This window comes from Podarcis cretensis, assembly GCF_951804945.1.
Source record: "Podarcis cretensis genome assembly, chromosome: 14".
NCBI classification, from domain to species: domain Eukaryota; kingdom Metazoa; phylum Chordata; class Lepidosauria; order Squamata; family Lacertidae; genus Podarcis; species Podarcis cretensis.
In genome coordinates this window covers 29,281,807-29,306,815 of record NC_137183.1, presented here as the reverse complement: position 1 = coordinate 29,306,815, position 25,009 = coordinate 29,281,807, and the positions used below count along the sequence as shown (strand labels likewise).

General features: G+C 42.1%; 1 protein-coding gene and 2 long non-coding RNA genes across 3 annotated transcripts; 1 reads left to right on the top strand and 2 right to left on the bottom strand.

The window, feature by feature from the left end:
* The first annotated feature begins 1,813 nt into the window (after positions 1 to 1,813).
* On the top strand, positions 1,814 to 20,040 carry GOLM2 (golgi membrane protein 2). Its single transcript, XM_079953605.1, has 11 exons — positions 1,814 to 1,965; positions 3,107 to 3,479; positions 6,894 to 6,948; positions 8,274 to 8,376; positions 9,462 to 9,552; positions 10,285 to 10,432; positions 10,746 to 10,826; positions 11,630 to 11,722; positions 12,766 to 12,924; positions 16,573 to 16,740; positions 18,687 to 20,040. Exons 2-11 carry the CDS (start codon positions 3,153 to 3,155, stop codon positions 18,755 to 18,757), a joined length of 1,296 nt encoding a protein of 431 aa, XP_079809731.1. The 5' UTR covers positions 1,814 to 1,965; positions 3,107 to 3,152; the 3' UTR covers positions 18,758 to 20,040.
* LOC307203103 lies at positions 8,270 to 9,564 on the bottom strand. The gene is made up of 2 exons (XR_013833135.1): positions 9,434 to 9,564; positions 8,270 to 9,328 (listed from the first exon to the last, which is right to left on the bottom strand). It is a non-coding gene; the product is annotated as an uncharacterized lncRNA (long non-coding RNA).
* Positions 19,778 to 25,009, bottom strand: LOC307203102. The gene is made up of 2 exons (XR_013833134.1): positions 24,823 to 25,009; positions 19,778 to 21,577 (listed from the first exon to the last, which is right to left on the bottom strand). It is a non-coding gene; the product is annotated as an uncharacterized lncRNA (long non-coding RNA).

Genomic DNA, 25,009 nt, shown 5'->3' with positions numbered 1-25,009 from the left:
TGGAGAGGCTGCACCTCCATAGGCACATACCTCCATATCTGGTGGGATCTTCTGGATAGCAATCGTAGAAGAAATGAGCAAAACAACTAAACAGGTACTAGAAGTCAGCCCAGAACTGGCCCTACTGAACACACTATAAAGAGCTCATAATCCACCTACTCTCCAGAAACATCATAGCCAGACACTGGAGGGACCTGTCAGGAATAAACATGGAACACTGGTATCAAGTAGTATGGGAAACAGCATTACTAGAAAAGCTAACCAATAGACTGTAACTGATACGGGGACAAATAGAGGAGGACGTCTTCACTCTGGTATGGCTCCCCTTTATCACATACACAGCCCAACAAGACAACATGAACCCACCGACATCACACAATTCAATATGAAAATTCCTTTCAGTAGCACCTTAGAGACCAACTAAGTTTGTTATTGGTATGAGCTTTCGTGTGCATGCACACTTCTTCACATACCAATAACAAACTTAGTTGGTCTCTAAGGTGCTACTGGAAGGAATTTTTTTTATTTATTTTGACTACAGCAGACCAACACGGCTATCTACCTGTAACCAGAACAATTCAATATGGTTAACTTAACCCAACAACCCCCTCACATTAGCACAAACAAATCCAACTGCAGCCAACCAAAGACAATCAACCACACCCAAGGCCACCCCAACCTGTCTCACCACCAAGGAAACGTATAGAAAGAGAACCAACCCAAGTGAGAGCTGACACAAAAACCCCATGCATACACTAAGTAAAAGAAAATAAACTTTGGCGCCCCATCCTCTCTCCTGCCCCCCCTTTCCTCCCAACCCTATGCTGCATATAACAAACACCAATGTCTCAGGGCAAATGTAACCGATCTGTAGAAAACACAACCTGAAGAAAGAGACAATGCATGTGCTTTTGTAAACGAGGAAAATCTTTAATAAAAATTGTTTTTTGTTATTTAAAAAAAAGCAGCAGCAATGAGTGCACAATGCAAGAGAAAAGGGAAGCGACTGATGGTTTTTATTTTTGAAATTCTGGTCTTTTCATGCCCTAGTTTTAAACTAGGACATCTCTCCTCCCTGTAGCCCTGTAAGTACCTGCCTGGGAGGCACCTGGCGCATCTGGATAGGGACGGCAGCTCCATTTCTGAACCGGGGACTGCAGTGCCACCGACTCCCGCCCTCTCTTTGCCCCATTATCAGCAGCGAGGCTCCTCTGTAGCTGGACAAAGCCCGCCCCGGGCTCGTCCACACAGTCCTCCATTCCCCCGCCCCGCACCCCTCAACTGACTCTTCCCCGCTCAATTAAGAAAGTCAAACCAACCCAGAAGGACACCAGCCCAGGATCAAAATGGGTTTGTCGAAGGGAGGGGAAGCCAAGTCGCGCTGCCGCTGGCGGTTCCTCGTCCCCCACCTCGCGGCGCTGTGGGAACCCGCCTCCAGACAGGCCTCGGGGCTCCGCCGCGGCGGTACTCTGGGCCCGCCGGACGAACAGGCGGCAGCACCAATGCAGACTGTGCTTAACCTTCGGGGCCTCCCCTACCCGTGTGGGCACCTCATTGAGGCGGCGGCGCGTCTGGTGTGAAGGGCGCCCTTCCTTGGCCCCCCTTTGCCTGAGAGGCCTCCCGCCAGCAGCCGAATCCCACCCGGCAAAGCCGAGGCCTGACCATTCTTCTATCCGCGCCCGGCCACTCTGCCGCTTCATCTCCTCAGGGACGGCTCTCGCTCTCTCCGTCGGGCAAGACGGAAGCCTCGCGAGACCTGGAGCAGGAACGGGGAGGGAGGGGGGAACCTGCACTGCTTCCGCCGTTCTCGCGAGAAGCGGCTCCACGGCGACAGGAACGCGAATACGGAAGTGGCGGCGGCGGCGCCGCTGCATCGGAAGGCGAAGACGGTTGGAAGGCGAGGGGGAGGGAAAGGCCAGGAGAGGCGGAGGCGCGCGTGGCGCGGTGGCCGGGGGAGCAGAGGAGGTAGAGCGGCGCCTCCCGCCACCCCCACCCCCCGGATAATGGGATGGGCCTCTTCCTCCCGCAGCAGCCCCTCCTTCTCCCCTCCCGGCGGGGACGCGACCTCGCGGGGCTCCTCGCTCGGCCTCTCTCGCGCTCCTGCAGAGGCGGCCCGAGCGAGAGAAGCCTGGGCAGCTACAGCTGCTATTCTTTGCACGGCGGGCCCGGGAGCTGGGGAAAAGGGGTGCGGTGGAGGGGGGCGACGTTGGCTGATAGCACCTCCCCCACCCGCGGCCAAGAGGACTCGACTGGGGAGGGGTTAAAATGTAGAGGGGTGGGGAGATGCGGCCAGCACAGCAACGGAGACAATTCGGAGGAAGCTCTTGCACGCAACGCTGAACCAGCCCCCTCCCCTCCACGATCCCCTCCCCTACCTATCTTCCTGCACCAAAGGTGGGCGCAGTGTTCGGCTTTGCAGATGCAGAGCATGGTTTAGGCTGAGCTTAGGACCTGGGTGCTGTACGGGCTTCCCCCCTCTTTCCCTCCTGCCCTGAAAAGTGGGAGAGGGTCCATCGTCTGGCCTCACTTTTGGTTTCTGTGACGGTTTCTATGTTGCCTTTATTGACTAGGCTTTCTCTAGTCCAGTGGTTGCCAAACTCTGCCCTCCAGATGTTTTGGGACTACAATTCCCATCATCCCTGACCACTGGTTCTGTAAGCTAGGGGTGATGGAAGTTGTAGTCCCAAAACATCTGGAGGGCCGAGTTTGGCAACCACTGCGCCTAGTCTAAACTTTATTTTAAACTGCTCCCATAACCATGGCATGCAGAAGAAAGAACAAGCTAGGCAGTCCCCTCTCCATGCACTGGCAAGCCACTACAGTAACATGTGTGCAGACTAAAAAAAGTCAAATTTCAAAATCATCGTTCTATTTTATTAAGAGCTGGTTTTGGAAATTAGGAGGTAGTTGCCTTCTCTCCTATGTTAAATAAATGCTTTAGATTATTTCCCAGTATGCCTTAAGATTTGTATACATGCAGTGGAAGCTGAACACAGCCCGGTCAATGATTCTGTGTATTCCCATTTTTTATATTTTGTTTCTGAAAATTTGGTGGGGTTTTTGTTTTCTTTCTCTACTTGTGCTGACTTGGGTGCTTTCTTTCCAGGTAGGTGCAGTGAGAAGCTGAAGCGCCCCCCTCCCCAGCCTCCCCCATGGTGGGGTTTGGGGCCAACCGGAGGGGGGGCCGTCTCCCTTCGTTCCTCTTTGTTGCCTTGCTGCTAGTCATTGCCATCCTTGCCTTCAATTACTGGACTACCTCATCCCGCCAAACGGTCCTGCAGGAGGAGGTGGCAGAGTTGCAGGGCCAGGCCAAGCGCAGTGATGTTGCCAGGGGGCGCTTGGAGAAGAGGAACTCTGAGCTCTTGCTCCAGGGGGAGCTGCACAAGAAACAGCTGGAGCAGAAGGAAGCTGAGCACAGCCAGCTGAGCAACCAACTGCAAGCCAGGGAAGGCCAGATAAGGAAGTGTGAAGAGAGCAGGGTGAGGTGGCATTGCATATGATGGTTACTTGTGTCTATTTTATGCTGTCTAGTACTGTATGTTTCAAACAGCATGTCTGAAACTAACTGGTCGCCAGCTGCCTTTTGTGAGAGCAAGGGCAGCTGTTATCAACCATTGAGCTTCTAGCTTTCCCTTTCCAAGCTACTCCCATGAAGCCTTTTGATAAGCTGAAGAGGCTTGTGTAAAAATTTTTCATGTGGTTTCAGCCCACCCACCCCCATCTCTCCCTCTTTTCTTCACTGTTTAATGAGGCATGTTTTCAGTTTTCAGCTTTGCTTTTTGTTCCTAGATAGGAGAGGGGTGGTGGATTCCCCTCCTCATCTTATTTCAGAAGAGAAGGGGCATGTATGGGTATGCTTTTAAGCAAAATGAGCTTTGTTTTGGGAGAGGAAGGAAGGGGGGATGAAATCAAGGAAGAGTGGGGAGGTTGCTTTGTTGTTGTTGTTGTTGTTGTTGTGACAAGCTTACTTCCTTCTGCTTGTGGGCATTCCTTTCTTTTTTACATAATGGTTTGGGACCTCCTCTCTTCCCCCAACCCCCATTATTCAGGAGGAATATTATGGCATTTTAAAGACGTAACACATTTAAGCCCACTTTGTCAGACTGCTGAATGCATCTCATGAAGGCAACTGTAGCCTACAAATGCTTGTTTATATCGCAGAAGTTTGATAGCTTGTTGCTTTATTGTGTTGAATCTCTTAATACTGGAGTCCCATTAGCTGTATTTACACAAGAAAACACTCTTGAGTGGACATGGCATCCATCAAGGGAGAGAGAAAAGATGGTGCTTACATTAATCTTTTAATGTTTTAAGAGATTCTCAGATTCTAGATTTTCAAAGGAATGTTTGCAGAATGCATTAACATTTACAGAGTTGGTTTGCCTTGGTAAATGTGGCATCCCAGATACCCAGAACTTTTCATGTAACAGAATTTTGAAGGCTGAGATGTACAGGCAGTCCTGCAAAAAAATTGTTCTTTTTGTGGAGGAGTAAATCATGGCTGGGAGTAAGGAGCCAATTTGTCCAAATGTCTCTAAAGCCTTGGTTTTCATAGATTATTCCCTATTCCCAGGATGTGTCAGAGCACTTCATTGTTCCAGCTGCCAACACTTTCATTGTGTGATCACATAGAAATAATTATGTGGCAGCAGAATGCTTTATCAATCAAGGCCATATTCCAAATGTGAATGCCAGGGTAGTACATTAATATCTGACCTCCAGGTACAAATGGTATCGAAGGTCAGAAGTAGTAGTCCTGGGATTAACATTGCAGCCTAATTAATGTAAGGCAGGCATGTTCAACATGCAGATCACGATCTACTGGTAGATCATGGGGTGTCCCAGGTTGATCACCGCCAAACCCCCCCCCCCCACAAAAAAGCTCAAGAACTCTGGTCCATCCTCCAATGACAATGGGTAGGTCATTGCCAGTTGTTTTTTTAATACTGTGAGTAGATCTCAGTCTCTTGGAAGTTGGACATCCCTGATGTCAGGTAATGCTTGTTAAATCATATTGACATAGCAACTAATGTGCAGGCACTCTAGGTGGGGAGGCTGATTACCATGACCTTTTTGGGACCAGAATGATGTGTGACTTCTGCAAGAGTGACAGGAGAAGTGTGACTCTGTGATCCTCCTGGATATGCAGCACCTTTTGAAACTGTTGAGCACAGAAGACTGGCTCTTTGGGTTGGGAGTGCAGTGGTTCCTCTCCTCTTTTCAGGAGCAGAAGGTAGCCTTGGGAGACTTCTGATGGACCCCATGGCAGTTGATCTCAAGGTTCCATTCTGCCCACAATGCTACTAGCCATGCAGATTCTCAGCCAATGTCTGGCCACTGTAATAGGCTGGATGAGGGGGAATAAATTAAAGGTGACTTCGAATAAGATGACGATGCTGTGGCTTGGTGGTTTCTGAGTTCATGAATTAGCACAGGGCAGTCTAACTTTTCATACCAAGTGGGCTGCAAGAGTACTTCAACATGGAACCTGCTGGCCGCACACTGTGTGGGTGGGGTGGGGTGCATGCCCAAAATCTTATGCCCCCCACAGCCCTCACATTGCCTTCCCAAAGCTGGGAAAATTCTCACCAGGATTTGAGAAGAAGGTGGGAGGACTCTAGGAACCTGCCAGAGCCTTCACACCTCCTTTCCAAAGCCCAGCGCCTCTGCCTGGGCTTTGGGAAGGCAGCATGAAAACAGTTGGGGAGGGCATAAAATGTTGCTGATGGATGGCTCTTGTGCCACACATTGGACCATTCTGAATTAGGAGAACAACCTATTCTTGGTGGGGTTCAATTCCCTTGAAGGAGTAGGTACAGATTCTTAAGGGGTACCTCTGGATACATATCTCTTACTGGAGACAAAACTATGCTCAGTATTGTGCAGTGGCTGTGCTCACCTTTGGCTGTTCCTGGACAGGGTTAGTTTAGCCACAATGATCTGTGTTCTGATAACTTCTTGTCTGGACTACTGTAATGCAGTAGTCATTACAGTATGTGGAGCTACCTTTGAATACTATGGTACTTGGGAATTGCAGCTTGTGCAAAATATGGTTTTCCATTGTTTGAGTGGGTCCACCAGCCAGAGTGATTGTTACTCAGGTTCTTAAGGAACTTTCTGCAGTGGCTGCCAGTACATTTACAAGTCAAATCCAAGGTTTTTCAGATGATGTATACAAACCCTGATATGCCTTGGGACTTAAAATCTTGAGGGAGTCTCTCTGTCTCTGTCCTTGCGTGGGAGATTGGTTGGGGCAGGGGGCTCCTTACCATCCCACCACTATCTTCTGTGCACTTCACTGGGATGTGGGGTTGTCCTTTTCTGTTGTGGTATCTGTTTGTAGGAAGGGACGCCCCAGAATTTGGTTGATACCTTCACTGCTGCCTTTTAGATGCTTGGTTGAAAATGCAGCCTTTAGTACAATAGTGCCACTCACACTGGCAAATATTTCAACTGCTGTTTCTACGATTTGTTGTTCTTGTTGTTGTTGTGTATGTTTGGTTTCATGCAATATTATTGTTACCTTCCCAGAGATCTGTGAAAGTGGGGCAGAATATAAATGAATAAAAAAATTCATTGATTAATCTGCATTCTAAGGAAACATTGAAGTGGTATTTTTAAAACAATCATTCCCCCCCCCCCCCCCGAATTTGAATGGCTACTGGGGTCAAAGTAAAAAATGTTGCTTCTTGTTGTCTTGAAGTGTAAATGGATTGTGTCCAATATCTTGAATGAAAAAGAAAATAGATTTTGGGAAGCCTTTGTTGAAACTTTAGGCTATTTAATAAGCTCAGTTTTTCATCAAAGTCTTGTTTACCATGATCATTTTGATATTAACTGTATAGTCATAATATGACCACTAATTTGCACAATATATATTTCCTCCTTTTCAGATTAAGCTTCAGAACAACATATCATACCAAATGGCAGACATACATCGCTTAAAGGGTAAGGAGTCAAAAGAAAGGAAAAGCATGCAGCAGTTAAACCTACTAATTCTGAGAGCAGTATAAAGAAAGTATACTGGTAGCAAAGTAGCAACTGGTGATGTGGATTATTTGGAGAATTGTGAATTGGAAAAGTTTCTGGTGCCCTAGAGATCTAATTTAGAAGGTTTATTTTACTTGTATTGGTAAGCAAAACTTAAAATTTTGCAACTGTCAAATTTTCCTAATATTCTTCCTCTTGACATGAGCTAGAGCCTTTCTTTAAAAAATAACATGCTGTGTTCGTTTATCTGGCACAGAAGGGCCATTGCCTCGCTTGCCATTATCCCTTTTCTGTTCCTGCCTCAAAGATGAGAGCATGAGTTGTGTTTTGTTACAAATTCTGCAAATGTGCCCTCAAATGTCTTATAGACCTTAGATATGCAGCAGTGTTTTGGTTTTTAAAGGGAGAGTTGAAGTTATAGCATAGGCAGTGACTTCTATCAGTTGTACAGCCAAGTGCTATAACATTAAAATAATTTAAAGTCCTCTGGTGGAGATCTTACATTGCTATAAGTCAAAGAATTGCTTTGTTTATGCAACAACACACCACTGTAGTATGGTCTCTAATATGGCTGATTACCGCTGGTAATCTTCTTACACTGCTTTGTCAGGTGAAGTTACAAAGTCATGTTCTCACAGAATGGAAGTCATGTGAAATAAATAACATTATTTCATACCCTTTCCAACACTGATATTTGTTCATGTATAAAGGGTGCTTGAGAGTAAATGGCAATGCTTTACAAAGATAGATGCACATGCAGACCCAAGTTAAATCCCCATACATCCATGATGTTGATTGGGTGATCTTGGACCCTAATCTACATTAAAGTGTTGTGAAGATAAAGGGGGAGGGGAAAGAAATATGTACACTCCTCTGAGGTTGAATGATGGGCAGGATGTCAATAAATAAGTGCTGTGGCTCATTGGGCCCTAACATTATAGTTTGCAAGATGTAGTAGCTTTAAGAGTCTCCTTTACTAAAATACAAGCATAAGATACTAAAAATCGAATGTGGCATCACTGAGACCGTATTATGCCGTGGAGACTCCAGAAAGAAAACTAACACCTCTTTCACACACACACACATTTTCTTCTATTTTGTAATGAGGTTCCTAAACAGTTATATTTTAGGTTTCGTATCACTTGTCCAAGACATTAGCGTATACAGAATATTCTATTTTAGCAGTGGAAAAATAACAATTTCCCAATTTGTGAGGGAAAGTTGCATTTAAGTTATGAAGGCATTATTTTTCTAACCATCTTGACTTTTACACTTTGCCTTAGAACAACTCGCAGAGTTGCGTCAAGAATTTATTCGTCAAGAGGACCAGCTTCATGAATATAGGAACAACAATACACAACTTCTGAAAAGGTTGGAGTATGAAAGGTGAGCATAGTAATATATAAATCTGAACTGATGCCAATGTATTCTAATAATACAGAGTTCTGCAGAGTCTTTCCAGCTCTCCAACTTTCAGATCAAAGTGGAGTCCTGCTTTTGACATCAGCGTCCTATATGCAGAAGGAGTCAGAAGAAAAGCATATTTTAGGACAGCTGTGGTAGGGTAGTGCCCTTTCTGCCCTCACTGAAAAGGAGACTAGTGAAACTTCATGATTTTGAGTTGCTTGCTAAAAGAAGCAAAAGAAATGGTTCTCAGAACCCGTTAATCAAGGTATCCAAGGTAGAATTCCTGAGGGATGGCAATCTCTGCACTAAAAATGTATTGATTATCCTACAGCACCATCAGTCAACACAGTGGAGGGTGCCTCAGAGTTTGTTATGTTATGTAGAATGGAGGGGGCGCCAATTCCATGTTCCATTTCCTGACTCAGGCAAGGAACAAGCAAACACAGTGGTTTGATAGGGAAAGGTCTGACAGGAGATTTCAGTTCTTGTGGCACTTATTCATAGAATCATAGTTGGAAAGGACCCTCCAAGGGTCATCTAGTTCAGCCCCCTGCAGTGCTGGAATCTTGAAACCATACCAGTCCCTGCTTAACTTTGCAAATGTGCTAGCAATTTTATTGCCGTTCATGTGTCCATAAGGAGAGTCACCTTAATTTAGAACTCAAGTCTTAGTAGAGGTTGCAACTCTTTCCTTTGCAAAGAGCATCCATAATATTGTGGTAGAGCATCTGCTTTGTTTGTAGAAGATATGAGCTTCAGTCCTTGGCATCTTCACTTAAAAGGATCTGTGGACTTCTGTCATCAACTCCAGGATTCTATGATCTTGGGAAATACCCCTCTTGCCTTGGAATTTAGAGAAACACTACCAGCTGGTGTTGATGGCTGATGCTATGCTAGATGGACCGAAAGACCAGATTCATACATTCAGTGCCTTGCAAGGGAAAGAGATACTGTTTTGTTCCAGAAACAAATAGTACTTCGGCGCAGAGCATATAAAACATGTGTCAATCTTGAGCCAAGTTATAAAATTTGTTACCTCTGTTGAACATTATCTGTTCTGCCAGTTTTCAGTGTGGACATCAGATCAAAGAACTGAGGATGCAGCATGAAGAAAATATGAGAAAGTTAGAGGACCAAGTTACACAAGACCAAAAGGTACATCATCTAAATGCTCAGTTATTTAAGTCTGTGAAGGGCCATAGTTGAGGGGTAGAGAGAGCATCTTCCTTGGATGCAGGAGGTCCCAGGTTTAATCCCCAGCATCTCCAGGTAGTGTTGGGAATGTCCAAGAAGGTATCTTCATATGTTCCTATCATTTTTTATAGACACTTGAGAATGGTTTGAAATACCATTTTCCTTTGGTAATTTCCTCTCTAGTTACTCATTAAGAGAAGGGTCAGGCTCTAACCCAGGCATAGGCCCTCGGCCCTCCAGATGTTTTGGTACTACAATTCCCATCATCCCTGACCTGTTAGCTAGGGATCATGGGAGTTGTAGGGCCGAGTTTGCCTATGCCTGATCTAACCAGCTTTTGCACCACTTGGTAATGGATAGAGGATTGCTTTGCATCCTACCCTTCACTGCTTGCTACATGATTCTAGGATGAGTTGCCAGCACCCCTGTTGCCATGATGATAATGATGATAATAATCATAATAATAAAAAAATGATTATTTATACGCCACCCATCTGGCGTAGATCAGTTCTATCCATAAATTTGATGTTAGACTTTGTTATGAGAAAAGAACAAAACCTGGTTGAGATACAAGTAGAAGTGTATTTCCATTGACAACAGACTGAATCATCCTAATGGACTGACAAGCACACAGGATGTCTAATTCAAATGTGAACAAATGTGTTTCATAGTTGGTTCTTTACATTTTTGCAGCAGGCTGCACACAGAAGCCAGTCCAGCAAGGATATTGAGAGCAACCTGAGCAATAATCCAACAATATTGAAGACAACGCAACAATTGGATGAAAAGAATGTAATTAGGAATGAAACACCTTCCATCAACAATATCTCAGATGGCAAAGGTCTGTCTAGTACAATTGTGGGTCATATCACTATGTACCTCTTAAGTGTCTTGGGAGAATGCAGAGTACCTGGCTGGCTAGGAACTCCTCAGCCTTGAGGCACAGATCTGGTGCCATTTTTACCATTGGCCAGCAATGAAGTCTTGGAGAGAGTTGCCTGCCTTTGCAGCTAGCTCACTGAGGGAGATGTATTGCTTTTTGTTCAGCTACAATGATCTACTACCTCTAGTCCAGTCCCTGTAACAATTCTGAATCCACTTAGAACTTAAAAGTAAGCAGCAGTAAGGAGAGAAATTTCTTCTTGTCTTGACAGAGAAAATGAAACCAGGAGATGATGCAGGCATGCCTGGGATAGAAGAGAATGACGCTGCTAAAGCTGAAGATACACTCACTGGTTAGCAAAGCTATATATATTTTACTACTCCTACTACTACTATTATTTCTAAGTAATCAAAAATCTATTATTTTTGATAATTCTGAAATACCCATTTCCTCCCTCAGCAGTTTGTGGTTTTTTCAGTTTGTTGCCAAAGGTGACCAAGGGAGTTTACAAGAGGATTTGCCTGAAGAGGGGTGAAGTGCTATTGGCTAAAGAGGTTATCAGATGTGAAATAAAAAGACAGATGCTGCTCCAGAATCTCTGGATTCCCTGTTGTCTTGATTCTTAGTATAAACTGGCAGAATTACTTGCCACTGATTCTTGCTCATTAATAAGAACTATAAATAGGGAGGGGGAGCTTTCTTCTTTTTTTGCAACCCCGCAAAATTGTACTTAACTCTTCTCAGCATGTGAACGCTAGCAAATCCTGCCCTGACAAAACATTTCAAACTGGTGAGAGTGCAAACTTTTGTTATAGTATACTGGATTCTGGCCCTTGCAGGAAAGCCCCTGCTTCTGTGCGGCTTATCTTGAAAATATAGAAGAGCTTCTGGCAACAACTGCATTTGTACCAATCTTGGTTCACTTGTCAGAAATCAGCCCTTTGCAGAACTAATAATAAAAAATAAAATAAAATAAAATAAATAAAAATTTATTATTTATACCCTGCCCATCTGGCTGGGTTTCCCCAGTCACCCTGGGCTGCTTCCAACAGAACATATCAGTTCTCTTTTTGAACAGTGCGCTCAGTGGTTGCCTTAGGATGTGCCATTGGTATTAGTAGATCAGTGAGTCATAGTGTGATTTTGTTTGTTTAGCTTTGAAGCCACTTGTTTCAGCTTCTCAGAATGAACCTCAACCCAATGGAAATCTTCCAACAGAAAAGCCCCATGCTCCAAATCTGGCTCAAGGTAAGAAGTCCCTGGTGTATCTTTAAAACAGGAGTAAATATTCTCCTTCAGTGAAGGGCATTCTAAAGCAGGTTATCCCTCACTCTCTTATGGCGGAATGAGGTCACCAGTTCTTCCCCAGCCTGCTAAGAGTCAAGGGGGAGGACCGCCGGCTCCCTCGGCCAATAAAGCAAGATGAGCGAAGTGACTGGACCTAATGGTCAGGGATCCCTTTTCTCAAGTTTAGCAAAGACATTACAAGGCAGACATTATTTAGGAATTAGAGGTGTGAAGGTGTACATGTGGGCAGCTTTTATTTGTAAAGTGAGGAATCCCAGAGAACAGAGAGGCGATAATCACCAGAGAGTGGAAGTGAGAAGCAAACACAAGGTTAATTTAACTTGTAAAAGGGCTGAAGTTAATCCAGTTTGTTCCCAATGTGGGGCAGGGGCAATTTGATTTTTAAGGGGGGGGGGGGCAATTCAAGAATGGGTTATTAACAGTGAATGGCCTTTTAGGCTTCCTCCACTTGAATAGGAGTTCACTTTTTGAATAATAAGAATTATTATTCAAATAATTGGGGGGTGTCAGGATTTTAAAGATACTTAGGTGGGGCATGGCCAAAAAAAGGTTGGAAACCACTGCTGTCCCCACACCATGCATTAAATTAAAGAATGGACAAAGTGGTTTGAGTGACACAAGTGGTCACTAGACTTGGTAAGAAAGTAACATCCAGGCATGGAGAAAGCCTGATGCTTCCAATGATGTATTTGCAGCATTCCTCTTAAGCTTTTAAAAGAAGTGTGACCAAAGTATCAATAGCCGATAATGGATGACACTCCTTTTTCCCCATTCTCTGCCTTGACTACTGAGGAAATGAAAGCACAGGTGTCAGCAATGTTTGGAGAAAAATCCGTCATGAGGTTTAAAAAAAAACACACACACACACAAAACACCAGGGGATCCCTTGCCCTTCAAAAAGGACTTAATTCATAAGCTGCTTTTCCTTGTGCCTGAACAGTGCAAATAGTCAAAGTGCTTTAATTGTTTTTGTGCGCTTCCAGGTGTAAACAGTAACCAGGATGGAAATGCTGACATCATAAAGCAGATCCCACCAAATCCTCTTCAGCATTTGATTCCTGATCACGTCCTAGATAATCAGAAAGCTGAAAAAGAACATTTAAAAAAGGACAGAATCAGTGACTTCCAAAGAATGAAGCAAAGTAAGTTAATCAGACCCTTGCTCATAATTCTGACTCAGACCCTCACTCATAATTGAAGCAACACATTAAAACCGAAGTGTGGATTTTCTAGATGAGTTAATATTCAGGTAATGTTAATAACACCAGATCTTGTGGGGGTGGGGAGCTTTAGCTGTGCCCTCTCCACATGATTCTCACTTTCACTCAGTCTGAGCACTCTGGTAATTTTGAGGATGTGTTTGATCAATGGAAAAGAACGAGACAATAGGTCACATTTCCATTGTGAGGCACTGTGAATATGAGCAGCTTTAGATAGGCACAACTTTCAGAATCAAGCTTGATTCCAAACTTTCTTTCCTTGAATTCTTGTGGCTTGTTATAAATAGGAACTTAGTGTGCTTAAAATGTTGCTTAGTTCCAAAAGTGTTGCCTACTTTTTGGGGGGGCAATTTTGAGGGTTTAAGGTTCATTTTCACCATATTATGAAAACATCTAACTTCAATTATTTCATTGTGTTAAACCTAGAAATAGACTGTCTTAGGCTGCAAATCCTGTTACAGTTAGTGGAGCATATACTTCTGTTTGGGCAGGTATAAGACTGCACTGTTAAACAGTTTAATAAACTCATGGATCCCTTTATTTTCATAGTGCTTAACAATTTTGAATGGCTCAGAAACTGATAAATCCATGCAATGCAAGCTATATTCTAACACTTTTCCTCAAGTTAGGAATTGCTTGCATCATTGAGGGTTTGCTTTAATATACCTCTTGGAAATTAAAAATAGCTGAGCTCTAGTCTTGTAATGCAGAAAAGTGGAACTTTTCATGAGTATCTTCTGTAGCTTTAAGTGAAGCATGGTCAGTTTGCTTTGACATATTTATTTTTAAACTTCTGTATCCCGCCTTAAAGCCCAAGTTGGAAAACAAACACGAGCCAATCAATCAATCAATCAATCAAACCTTTATTGCATTAGCATACAGCCATAGCAGGATAAAACAAACTAAAAATGGTATAGACAAGCAACCAAACAAGATTCAAAACGATATTACTGGGGTTATGACATTTAAATTACCCGAGCCAATATTACAGAACCACTTCTGTAACAGAGTGAAAGATTACAAAGATTACCAAGTAGACTAGCCAGTCTTAAAATTACTGTCACAAGTGAGATCTGCAACAAAAATGTTGTCGCATGGCATGCGTCATGTCTGCCTCCAGGGCTTTCTATTTTTTCCTCCCTTCCTGAGGGTTTTTCAGTGATGTTTTTTGTCCTTCTACAAGCCTTTGGGTTTCCCCTCACTCTTATATGTGGATGGTGCCATTTTGCTTACATAAGGATCCAGAATGTTCCATAAAACTTCAAGAATAGGGGGAATGGTGCCCCAAACTCCCACAGCATAGTTGAAATGACAAACTGAATTGACTCGTCTTTGCCATGCTGCAGAACACCACTGAAGATAGTGCAAGGTAGGCTCCCTCATGAAGGTACATAGGTAATGAAGAAGGTGCTGTATGGCTAGAGTCAAATGTATGGTTAGAGTTAATGGGACACACAACAGTATCATCACCAGCTCTTTAAAATGGTCCTGGAAATAAATGAAAACCTAGTGGAGCTGTTTACACCTGATTGCTGCATCCTGCGCCAGTTGAATATATAGTATTTCAATATATAGTATTTGTTGCTCAGATTCTATTTGTTGAAGATTACAGTTATGGCTGTTTGGTTTCTCCCACCATATTTGGTATGCGTATTCTCCCCCAAACCACACCCCTGTATGGACATAGAATGTGAAACTGTATTGCTATGTAAGGGTCTCAAAGTAATGCCCACCTATGCAACTTAGCAAGATTGTTGTGCTTGAAAACAGCCTTGGGTTTCTAATCTCTTTAGACAGATGCAAATAATTCAAGCGATTCCAGGAACTTTCCACTATATTGATTTCAATTTATTAAATGCTTCCTATAAAATATTTCTAAGCAATTTTAACTATTAAAAACAATAATAAAAAGTGATTTTAACTTTTAGACATGGGAACTTCAGAGTTCTCCTGTGTGGCTGAATGGTAATTGAAGAATTTTTGAAAGAACTTTAAAATAACCACAACAAATGCTAGGGATATTGCCATAGACCAAGCCAGGGCTGAGGAACCGGATCCACTTTGAAGACTAGATCCTGATCTGTTCCCTCCATCTGCCGGTCATTTTGGCAGGTGGGTCATGTCAAATGACACCCAGTGATTCAAAGTTCAAGCCACAGGGTCATCTCCAACTCTAGTGTTATAGTCCCATAACTCTAAGAGATGAGCTTCTGCCTGCTGCCTTTCCAAGAGCAAGCAGGTGCTTATCGCCGATCTTAGCATTGTGATGCTTAATGCTATGAGTAGAGATAAGAGATCACTCCTCTCCAATCCAAACATAGCACTTTGTAATCTTGGGCCAGATTCAGAGGCCTGGCGGGCCAAAGATTCTCCACTTTGCACCCCCAAGTACAAACATGTTTTATATGAGCATGAATTTCTCAGTGCACCTGTTGGCACATCTGGCTCTGAGCAGATTATCTGACAAGGAAGCATTTAAAATTTCTCAAATTACTTTTAAAATTGCTTCATAGTTTAGCTGTGGCTCTGGAAATGAACTCCTGAGCCTTCATTTTTTTTCAGATCTGCAACGTTGGACAGGCATTTAGGGAATAAGTTGTAAATTATTTTCATTTTATGAAGCTTCTAATTGTTTGCTTCAGTCGTGCTTAGCTGTAATTTTTCAAGATATAGAAAACAGATGAAGCGTGACAGTGTAACTGGAGAACTCTCAATCGTTGAAGTCTTTACTTGCCACTTACTGTTCATTTCATATGGAAGATTTAAGCGAACTTTATTTGCTTGCAGCTTATTGTCAACTCTCTGCTGTAGTCCGTATTTCCGACACTCAAGTGTGTGTGTGTTTATCTTGGCTGTTTAGCTCAAGTGTTCAGTTTGTAAATATTGTTATTGGAAAACACCAAAGGCCTGTGCAAGTTTTCATCTTCTGGAAATGTCAGTAGCCTTCTTTTGCAGAATCTTACATGGCTGAAAGATAAACTTTGTGTTGGGCTCAGAGCTTTGCCCAGAGCTGACTCTTCCTCTGCTACTAGCATGACACTGAATCTTACTTTTTGCTCAGGCGTATAGTGTGAGATGTATTCTTTTCTTTGGTTTAATCTATATTTCACTGTGTAGAACTACTTTTCCATTTTTAAAAAGTTTCTAAAGCTTTGAAAAATTCAGATTAGAAAATAGTTACATTAAAGGCTATAGTATACAAACGATTATAAAGCTCAGATCTTGTCAAAGCAACCAAAATATTTTGGTAAAGTTCCATTAATACAAGATGCTCACTTATTCCAAAAAGGCAGTTGCCTTCTTTTGAGGCAAGTGTTTTGTGTCTTAGATATAAAACACTGGAGATTTTAAGGGGCTAGAGATTATAATGAAAGGTCATAAAATTTAGTGCTCTGAAGTTCCAGGCAGAAGGATTTTTTCTCAATTTATAGTGCTGCAAGGATTATTTGCAACCACTTTTAAACACTTTTCTGAGTTCAGATTCCTTCCTGCTTCTCTTTACTTCGCTTTTTTCTCTCCCCCTCCCCTTCATCCTGGCCTCTGACTATAAATCCTTTGCCTACTTCACAGGCCGGTTCTTTGATGAGAATGAGTCCCCTGTTGATCCGCAACATGGCTCTAAACTGGCGGATTATAATGGGGATGATGGGAACGTGGGTGAGTATGAGGCAGACAAGCAGGCTGAGCTGGCCTACAATGAGGAAGAGGATGGTGATGGTGGTGAAGAAGACGTCCAAGGTGAGCTTGGGCCTTGTCTCCATCCCATTCATGTGATTCCCTCACTTGAGAACCATGCTGCAGTGGTGTAGAGTTCCACTATTTAGCTGCTTAGAAAGGTCCTGCTGTGAATAGACAGCTGAATTTTGACTGTGTCATCTTCTAGCAGTTCAGCTTTTGAAATAACTCTAGAACTTGAAGCAATTTCTAATTGGTAGTAAATATGGTTTTTTCCAGTGGTCTTGAATTTGTACCAGAGGGAGTCAAGGGTACTGTGGTGAAGCTGGTTCTTGCCTATGCAGGGCATGATAAAACCATTCTTGAAGGTGCTGCTACGTTTTCTTCTCTATTGCCAAGGACTAATATGGTGGCTGTCCTGGAATTAATTTGTGCGTCTAGCTATTAGGAAAGCATGCAGATCTGGCATAGGCCCAAAGCTGAATCTGTAGCCATCACTGTTGTGAATAACTATAGCTATCTGGAATGTTCTTATGCCTTACTAATATACATAATCGGTGGACCTCCATGGTGCATTTCTGTTGCTTCCAATACCTAAGGTGTTCTCATGCATGCTCTCATCTTGCACTTGGCATATGCCTTGGTCTATCACCCTCTTTTACCTGTTTGCTTCCATTGCTTATGTGTATGGTGTGGTATCGCTTCCAAACCCTAAACTGCCTCTACCAACTTGAAGAACAAAGTAACACAAAGTAAAAAAAAATTGTACTGCAGAAGACTCTAGAAATCAGTAAGAAATAGCTTCCACAGTTCAGTTTTCCAAATCACATTAGGGCCCAAACTGGTATTCATGTTAACTAAACCCCTTTTCTCTCTTTACCCTGCCCTCCCTGGAATACAGCAGTTTTTCCATTCATTTCAAGGGCTCTTGTGGAGACATCCTCTCATTAAATTACGAAATGTGAAATACAAATTTATTTTGCATCTTCCCAGGATAAGATGTTATCATTTTCCAAAACTTCATTCTTGACACTGGTGTTCTAATCTTCTAGGTCAGTTGAAATTCTTTTAAATTGGCCTGCCTGCAAGTACCATAGAATTTTAAGAGGGTGTTTTTGTTTAGTTTGGAATGAAGTGCTGCTGGCATTTCTTTAAAAATATACTTTTTTTCCTATCAGGGAAGTTGGTAGGTCCAGCACACATTAAGTGACAGAACAACTTCTATTACCTTACAATCACATTGTAAGCATAATTGTATGTGAGATTAATCTGTTGGGAGACCATAAGAGAAAATGATATTAGTAGTCTCTAAATACACTCCCGTCTGAATCCCCTCATGTAAGTATTGGGTGATAATGAAGTTTAAAACAAACTAGGTGCTATCCTTCAAAACACTATATTTGTGTGCAGATTATATTGCAGCTCTTTTTATGCCTCTTGTACCTATGAACAGCATTCGTCCACAGCAGTTGATTGTGGGAGGGTTACTTCTGGTTGGATGGACTCTGCCTTTGTGTGCCTAGCAGCAGGGTTTCAGACTGGGTGTGCATGTGTAAGATGTCTTAAGGTAAAGCTAGTATTCTGTAAAAGTCTAGAGGGATATGGAGAACACCAGTTCAGAATCAGTACAGCTAAATAACTTACTCATCCTACCAAGCCAAAGCGGTGGGTAACCTGCAGGTTGGTTTGCTCACAAGCTCCTGTGAATCCTCCTTGGGATTGTGTTGTGTATAAAATGATACAGATACGATGGGAAAGAGCGAATAGGAAGGAAAACAGTGGTTCAAAGCAGAAAGTTTACAGAAATGCAGACCTCTAGAACAAAGGATGTTAAATAATTGTTTCTCTTAGTAAAGCATCTTACATACAGAAATTCTGGATATGCACACTTCACACACCCATAATTTATATGGAAAGGCAGTGAATCATTTGTTCTCAACACATGGTCCTGTGGGTTTCAGAGAACTTACTTAAAAAACTTAATGTTGGTTTGCCTCCTTTGATTCCAGATGATGAGGAAAGAGAGCTTCAAATGGATCTTGCAGACTACGGAAAACCACACTTCAACGATGTACTTTAAATTCCAAATTACCTTTATCTGAGGGATTCTGCAAGAGGAAAAAATTGCAACCAATTTTTCAGTATTTACAGTAAGAGACACTGAAAAGAATGACAGCAAAAAGTTAACAGTGGAAGGAAAAGGTAAAATGCTGTGTATATGTATATAGTTGTACTTATTTCGCAAATGAACAGAACCAGAGATGGTTTGTTCTTTTAGGAGATGCTTAATAACCTGAAACTACGCAAAGTTGGGTGCACCTGGCTCTTTATTGGACTGGGCAGTAAGACTGTTCCTTACCTGTAACCTTTGAAATAATAGCTAACATTGCAAAATAACTTAGGTCAACATGTTTCTGAAACTAAGCCACTTTGTAAACTGGAGAACTTTGTACAGTTTGTATCTTATATATGAATTACTTCATTGCAGGAATAACTGTACAGATGGGACACTCTTTGATACCACAATGTATTTAACCCATGCAAGCAAATTATTCATTTCTCTTACTGTTGTGACTTGCATTTTAGAGACTACATTTCATTTTGAGAAAGTTGACTGAAAATGTGTTTGTGTTTTATGAAAGAACTTTCCTTACTATAACTAAGGAAGGTCTGTGTGATACATACTACATTAATTCTATATGAGACAATATTGTTAACTCTAGGAGAGTGACTAAAGTTATCCATAGTAAAAATGCAGCAACAGTGTAGTAATTTTATAGGATAATTACCAGAGTTTAAATCTGCAAAACCTACAACCAGTATTTCCAACACATAAAAGCTATAAATATTTTATTTGCCTTTGTTTTTACAGCAGTGATTTCAATCTTATGCAATAATAGCCGAATGTAATGGAGAGTGGCTAAAAGTGCAATCTCATCAGTTTCTTCATTCATTCCTGTCTGAACCTCTGATGTGTTTCAGAATTGGAGTCATGCTCAGTTTGTTTCAACTTCAGTGCTGTAGTATGGATTACTCAAAACGCTGGGCATGTTCTATGTTCTTGCGGTTTTGTACTGTGTTTTTGTGTAAGAGGTCTTACTTTGTTTTTTTGTTTTGATGTTTAAGCACTTTCTGAAGTTCACAGAAATGGTTATGCCCATCCATATCCTGAGCAACAAGTTATTAACCCTAGTTATCAACAAGGGCTACTGTGAATAAAGAATTTAGGTCCTATGACAGGGTTGATTGTACTTCATGATTTCTGCTGTACTCAGGTTATTGGTCTCTTTGGTAAGTTAAAGTTAATTTGCAGTAATTTAATTAACAATTTGCATTGAATAAAAAGGAGAGATCTGTTTAAGACTTCCCTTAGAACAGTGTTTATTTCTGACAACAAATATGGAAGTTTGTGCTTGGGCACTTCTCAAGCACACGAGTGGTGACTGTTCGTCTTAGTTTTATTTTCAAGCTGTAAAACTTACAAGGCTGAACCTGCCTTAGAGGTAGTTTCTCTCCCCCTCTCCCTGCCACCATTCCTAACACCTCTTTCTCCATAAGTCTTCAGTGTTGTACTTTGTGAATTGATCAAAATGTGTCTGCCCTAAATTAGGTGTAATTTTATTAGGATTTTGCTGTTGAAATCCAAAATTTAATAGGTTCTAATAAAACTTAATGCAGTTTTAGTGCTTGTCTTTGTGTCCTTTCAACCATCCAGTGAAGGAGGGCAGTGTGTTCCAGGGATGTGCTGCTCTCCATTCTATGAACCTGGTCAGCCTCACAAGCTGTCCATGGGTGAATTTTTATGATGCACTCAAGGCATAAGTCATGCTTCTGACCTTTTGGCATAAAAGACTGCCTTCCCCAACATGGTGCCTCTAGAAGGTTTGGATTTCAATTTCTATAAGCTCTAGTCAGCCAGAGGCTGAAAGTTGTAGTCCAGAACAGCTGGAGAGCACCAGGTTTGGGAAGGTTGGTATAAGTGCTGGTTCCTGAAAAGGGGGAATTGAGGCTGGCAGACAGACAAAAATCTGTATCTGAACAGAGATTGATTTCAGCTTTAAGACCCATACTAATTAACACATTATTTGGTAGTCTCATGTTTAAAGAACATCAGTTCTGGGGTTCAGTTTGATTGCAATAAATCCCAAGTAATGCTGCTTCACACAAAGAATTTCACTATGCAAAGTACTTAGGTGTAGGAAAATTATCATACAGCAAAATGCACACTTGTGCAAGTGCATCGAGACTAAAGGCACTGTGCTCCTCCTGTGGTCCATCTGCTGCTACCATTGGCATGCTACCTGGGCCTAAGCCATTGTTTGGTTTAGCATTATCTCTGAACCTGGGCTATTGGTTTTTCTGGAGTAAGAGAAACCCCAAGCCCAGGTTTGAACATCAATCTATGTCAAACCCATGGTTCAGTCCTGGGTAGCACAACAGCAATATTTGCTCCAAAAATCTACTCTTCTTGCTAAACTGTGCTTCAGCTTGTAGACATGCAGTCTTAACATTTATTTAGAGTACTTGCTTTCCAGTTTACAGTTCAGAGCGCCTCTTAAAGCAGTTTATTAAAAAATTCTCAAAATTAAAGTCACACTGTAATCTAGACAGGATGGCACGGTACTTGTGTGAAACAGATTATTCAGCCCTTGTCCTTCTCTGGTGTCTGAGCAAGCAGCAGCTCCTTCCAAAGTATTTTTAGGCAAAGGTGGGGCTGAGCAGCTAGGTCTTACTCAGCCCATGTTGAAAGCAGTCTTCCCTTGCTAGCAGGTGGCAGTTGCCAGGAAACAGCTCCTTTTGAGGCAAGGCAAGGGGGCTATACAGCTATATGTTGCTCAGGCTCTGACAAAAGTAGTCTTCCCTTGCTGGCAGTTGCCAGGCAACAATTGTGTAAAGCAGCCTGTCAGGGAAGAAGTAGAGAAACTGCATGTTGTTCCAGAAAACTGAGCTTTCTTCAGCAATTGCAAACTATTGGGACGGGGGGAAGGAGATCATATAAAGCAGACATGGACCAAACTGACAGTCTTGCTACAGCAATGCAACTGAGCTTGTACAAGGTAAGCACAAATCTAACTCTTCTCCTGTACATGTTTCTTGGTCTTTAAATTAATGGGCAGGAACACAGCCACCCTCACACTGCTAATTTGAATCTGCACTGGACGTACATAAAAGGTGATGTGTTGAATTGTCATAACTGCCTCTGTCCTGTAGGCATCCTTTTCTTAAAGCAACATGTTTGCTTCCTGTGGTGCAATTTGAGTATCTAAACAGCACATGCTTGCTGTACACAATTCCATGCATGCGAGATTGAAGAGGGAAGGGTTTGTGTAAAAATAAATATTTGAAAGCATCCACTTGTATTTCCTTCCAAACAAGCAATCTAAAAGCTGCAAGCTTGTGTTGGGGCTGTTTTCCAAAATGAGTGGTTTACACATCCACCAACTTATGTGTGATGCCATTACCATGGAAACAGGTACCAGCTTGACACAAATAATGCTGCACCATTTGAGGTGCTTCCAATCCAACTGTGGCTTGCCTTAAGAGCCACATCTTGATTTGAAACCTGCAGCCCTAATATGCTAGAATAAAAAGTTAAAAAAGCATTTTGCTTTCTGCAGCGATCAAAAAGCTTTGTCGTAAAGCACCTGGTAATAAGCATACCAAATCAAATTCTTAATGTCTGCTTTATAAATAGCAATGGCATTGCCCTATGCAATGATATGTTTTAAACAGGGTAATCTCAGAAAGCAACTCACCCAGCCAACTTGAAAGCTTTGCATAATTTTGGATTAGGTTCTTTTATGCACAGTGGAAATGTTTTGAGTGCTAAGCCAGGACACATTGTTGCTCTAGGCAATCCAGACGTTGTGCCCCATAATCCACTATAAATTTGGATTTTATCATCTGGTTATTGCCTACTGCTTTTATCATTTTACTTATTTTAAGTCTGAAGTAGAGGATACCATGGGAGTTTTATGCTGAAGGGCATCTTATAAGCTGTTTGTTGTATAAATAAATATTGTTTCAAATGGCCCATAAACATATAATTTATTGAACAGCAGAATGCATGTTATGAAATCCATGGACCAGGCCTATTGATGCTCTAATAAGCACCCTCTTCTACACTTTTACGGTTGAAACAAGGCATGATAAGGCTTGTGGAAAGTCTGGGCAGCAGCTTCTTGGGTGGTTTCTTCAATCTCATTCTTTCAAAAACCACAAAGCAGATCCCAACATGACAGCTTCCCTGCGTCCCGGTTTATAAACATAACCAGTTTTCTCTCACAAACAGCTTTTCTGAACAATCCAAACCCAGAGAAGCGTGCCAAAGAGTAGCCTCCAGGCACAGCAATCAGCAATGCCACCCTCACCCCCATCAAATCTTCTCACATCTGCCAGGCCTTTAAGCTCAATTTGATGGTCTTATCTTCAAAGGTGCGGTCTCCCTCTCTCTGCCAACAGTACAAGAATTATGATGCAGAAGTTGGTTAATAGTTCACAGTTCCTTATTTGCACAGAAGTTTGAAACAGCTGAAGCAGAAAACTTAAAAGTTTTGGTCTATCCTCACACCTAATTTAGGGCAGACAGACTCTCTTTCGATAACATCATTGTTCTCCAATTCAAACTGTTGTCTTGGTGCAACCCTTGTATAGAGGCACAGTGACCCCAAATGACAATAAATAATAAGGAAATACACCATATTAAGCTTTGACCTACGCCAAATCGTACATCCAAATCTCAAGAGGAGTGTTGTCTATAAAAAGTATGTCTAGCTCAATGTCTCTTCAGCATAGTGCAAGGTCAAATGTGACCCACCACCAATGTATATAGAAAAGAATAAGGAACTGCGCATGTACACCGCAAAAACAAGATTTAGGCCACACCTCCAGTAAAGTATTTATAAAAGGCATTTAATTATGCCTAATTCAATGCTTACTGGGCATAGTGCAGTGCTGAATGCAAGAACCCTATGCCAATAATAGCCACAATATGTACTTTGGCCCACCACATCCACAGCATCAGGATAGTGCCCTTTATGAAATGGTACTGAATTGGATTAGGGAGCCAAAATATGTCCCCCCCAAAAAGAAGGAGCTAAGACTGCACACTCTAAAATAACCTTTGGCCTACCACCAATTATACACCCATGCATCCAGCATTTGTATAGCATTGAATCACATTCACCCCAATGCATTTCTTAGGCACAGACATTTTCAAGTGCTAGTACCCTCCTCACTCAGACAACCCCAGTTCATTTTTTCTGCTATTGATGGTGCCCAGCACATTTGAGCTTTTATAGGCATCAAGCTGCCACTTCTGACAGTTTGCTGCACCCAAATGCTGTTCTGGGCAGGGCATAGTTAAATGCCTTTCCACATACCTGGAGGTGTGGAATTTAAGATTTGGGGTGTGCACTGCCCAAATTATTTTTTTGTTATTGCCATTGGAGGTCTTCACCCACTTGGTAGTATTCAGCAAACAGAGCAATTTTGATGGAGAAAACTATTGGGACTCTTGGAGGCGATAGCCTGTCACTCATGGAGATATACAATACATGATAGACAAAAGCTTATTCTGAGGTTCAGGGCCAGATAAACTTTAGTTCTCTTTTTTAAAAAAAGTTTTCTGCTTGAAGTGTGCTTTGAACTTTAATGCAAGTAAGGAACTGGTAACTAGTAACCAACTTAAGCACTATACAAATATTGAATTATAATAAAAAATGTCAAGTATTCTGATACTGGAGTAAGGGAATGCAGGCAGGGATTCACTAAACTGAATGCTTTCTGTCATTATGTGACTGGTAAAGCTATAAAAGATCAGCCAGAGAGTTCTTCCCCTGATTATATTGTTGTGATGATGGTTTAACTAACAGTCAGATATTTTGTTGGACGGGTGGCTGCTCATTACCAAGTGAGCAACTGACACTATGCTTTGGGGATAAAATCAGTCAAAATCTTGATACACATGTTTTTGGCTATGATGGTGATTTTCTGTGGACTAGACTGAAAAGTAAAATGGATGGACTTTCACAAGATGTATTTGGCCACTGTTAGCTTGGAGGCCTTGCAACTCTGCTACCTTGAAAACAGCACCTTGCTGAGCTGAGCAGACACATACAGCTAGAGATGTAACAAAGGACTCACCTCAATATGAAATCACAATGCAGGATACCTTTGCACTTCATAAGGAGGACAAACAAAATGTGTGTCTGGAAAAAACAAAAAGGCCTGTTTCCCCAGGAATGCATTGTTTTAGGCAGTTTAACTGAAGAAGCCCCTTCAAAGGTTTCAGGAAGGCCTCAAAGGTTTTGAGGTCAGCGCTTTGATTCAG

Excerpts from the sequence above, each read along its gene's own strand:
- GOLM2 (XM_079953605.1), top strand. The coding sequence starts at position 3,153 with ATGGTGGGGTTTGGGGCCAACCGGAGGGGGGGCCGTCTCCCTTCGTTC. Across the intron at positions 11,723-12,765 it reads TGCTCCAAATCTGGCTCAAG|GTGTAAACAGTAACCAGGAT; the intron begins GTAAGAAGTCCC and ends GTGCGCTTCCAG. Across the intron at positions 16,741-18,686 it reads TGGTGAAGAAGACGTCCAAG|ATGATGAGGAAAGAGAGCTT; the intron begins GTGAGCTTGGGC and ends CTTTGATTCCAG.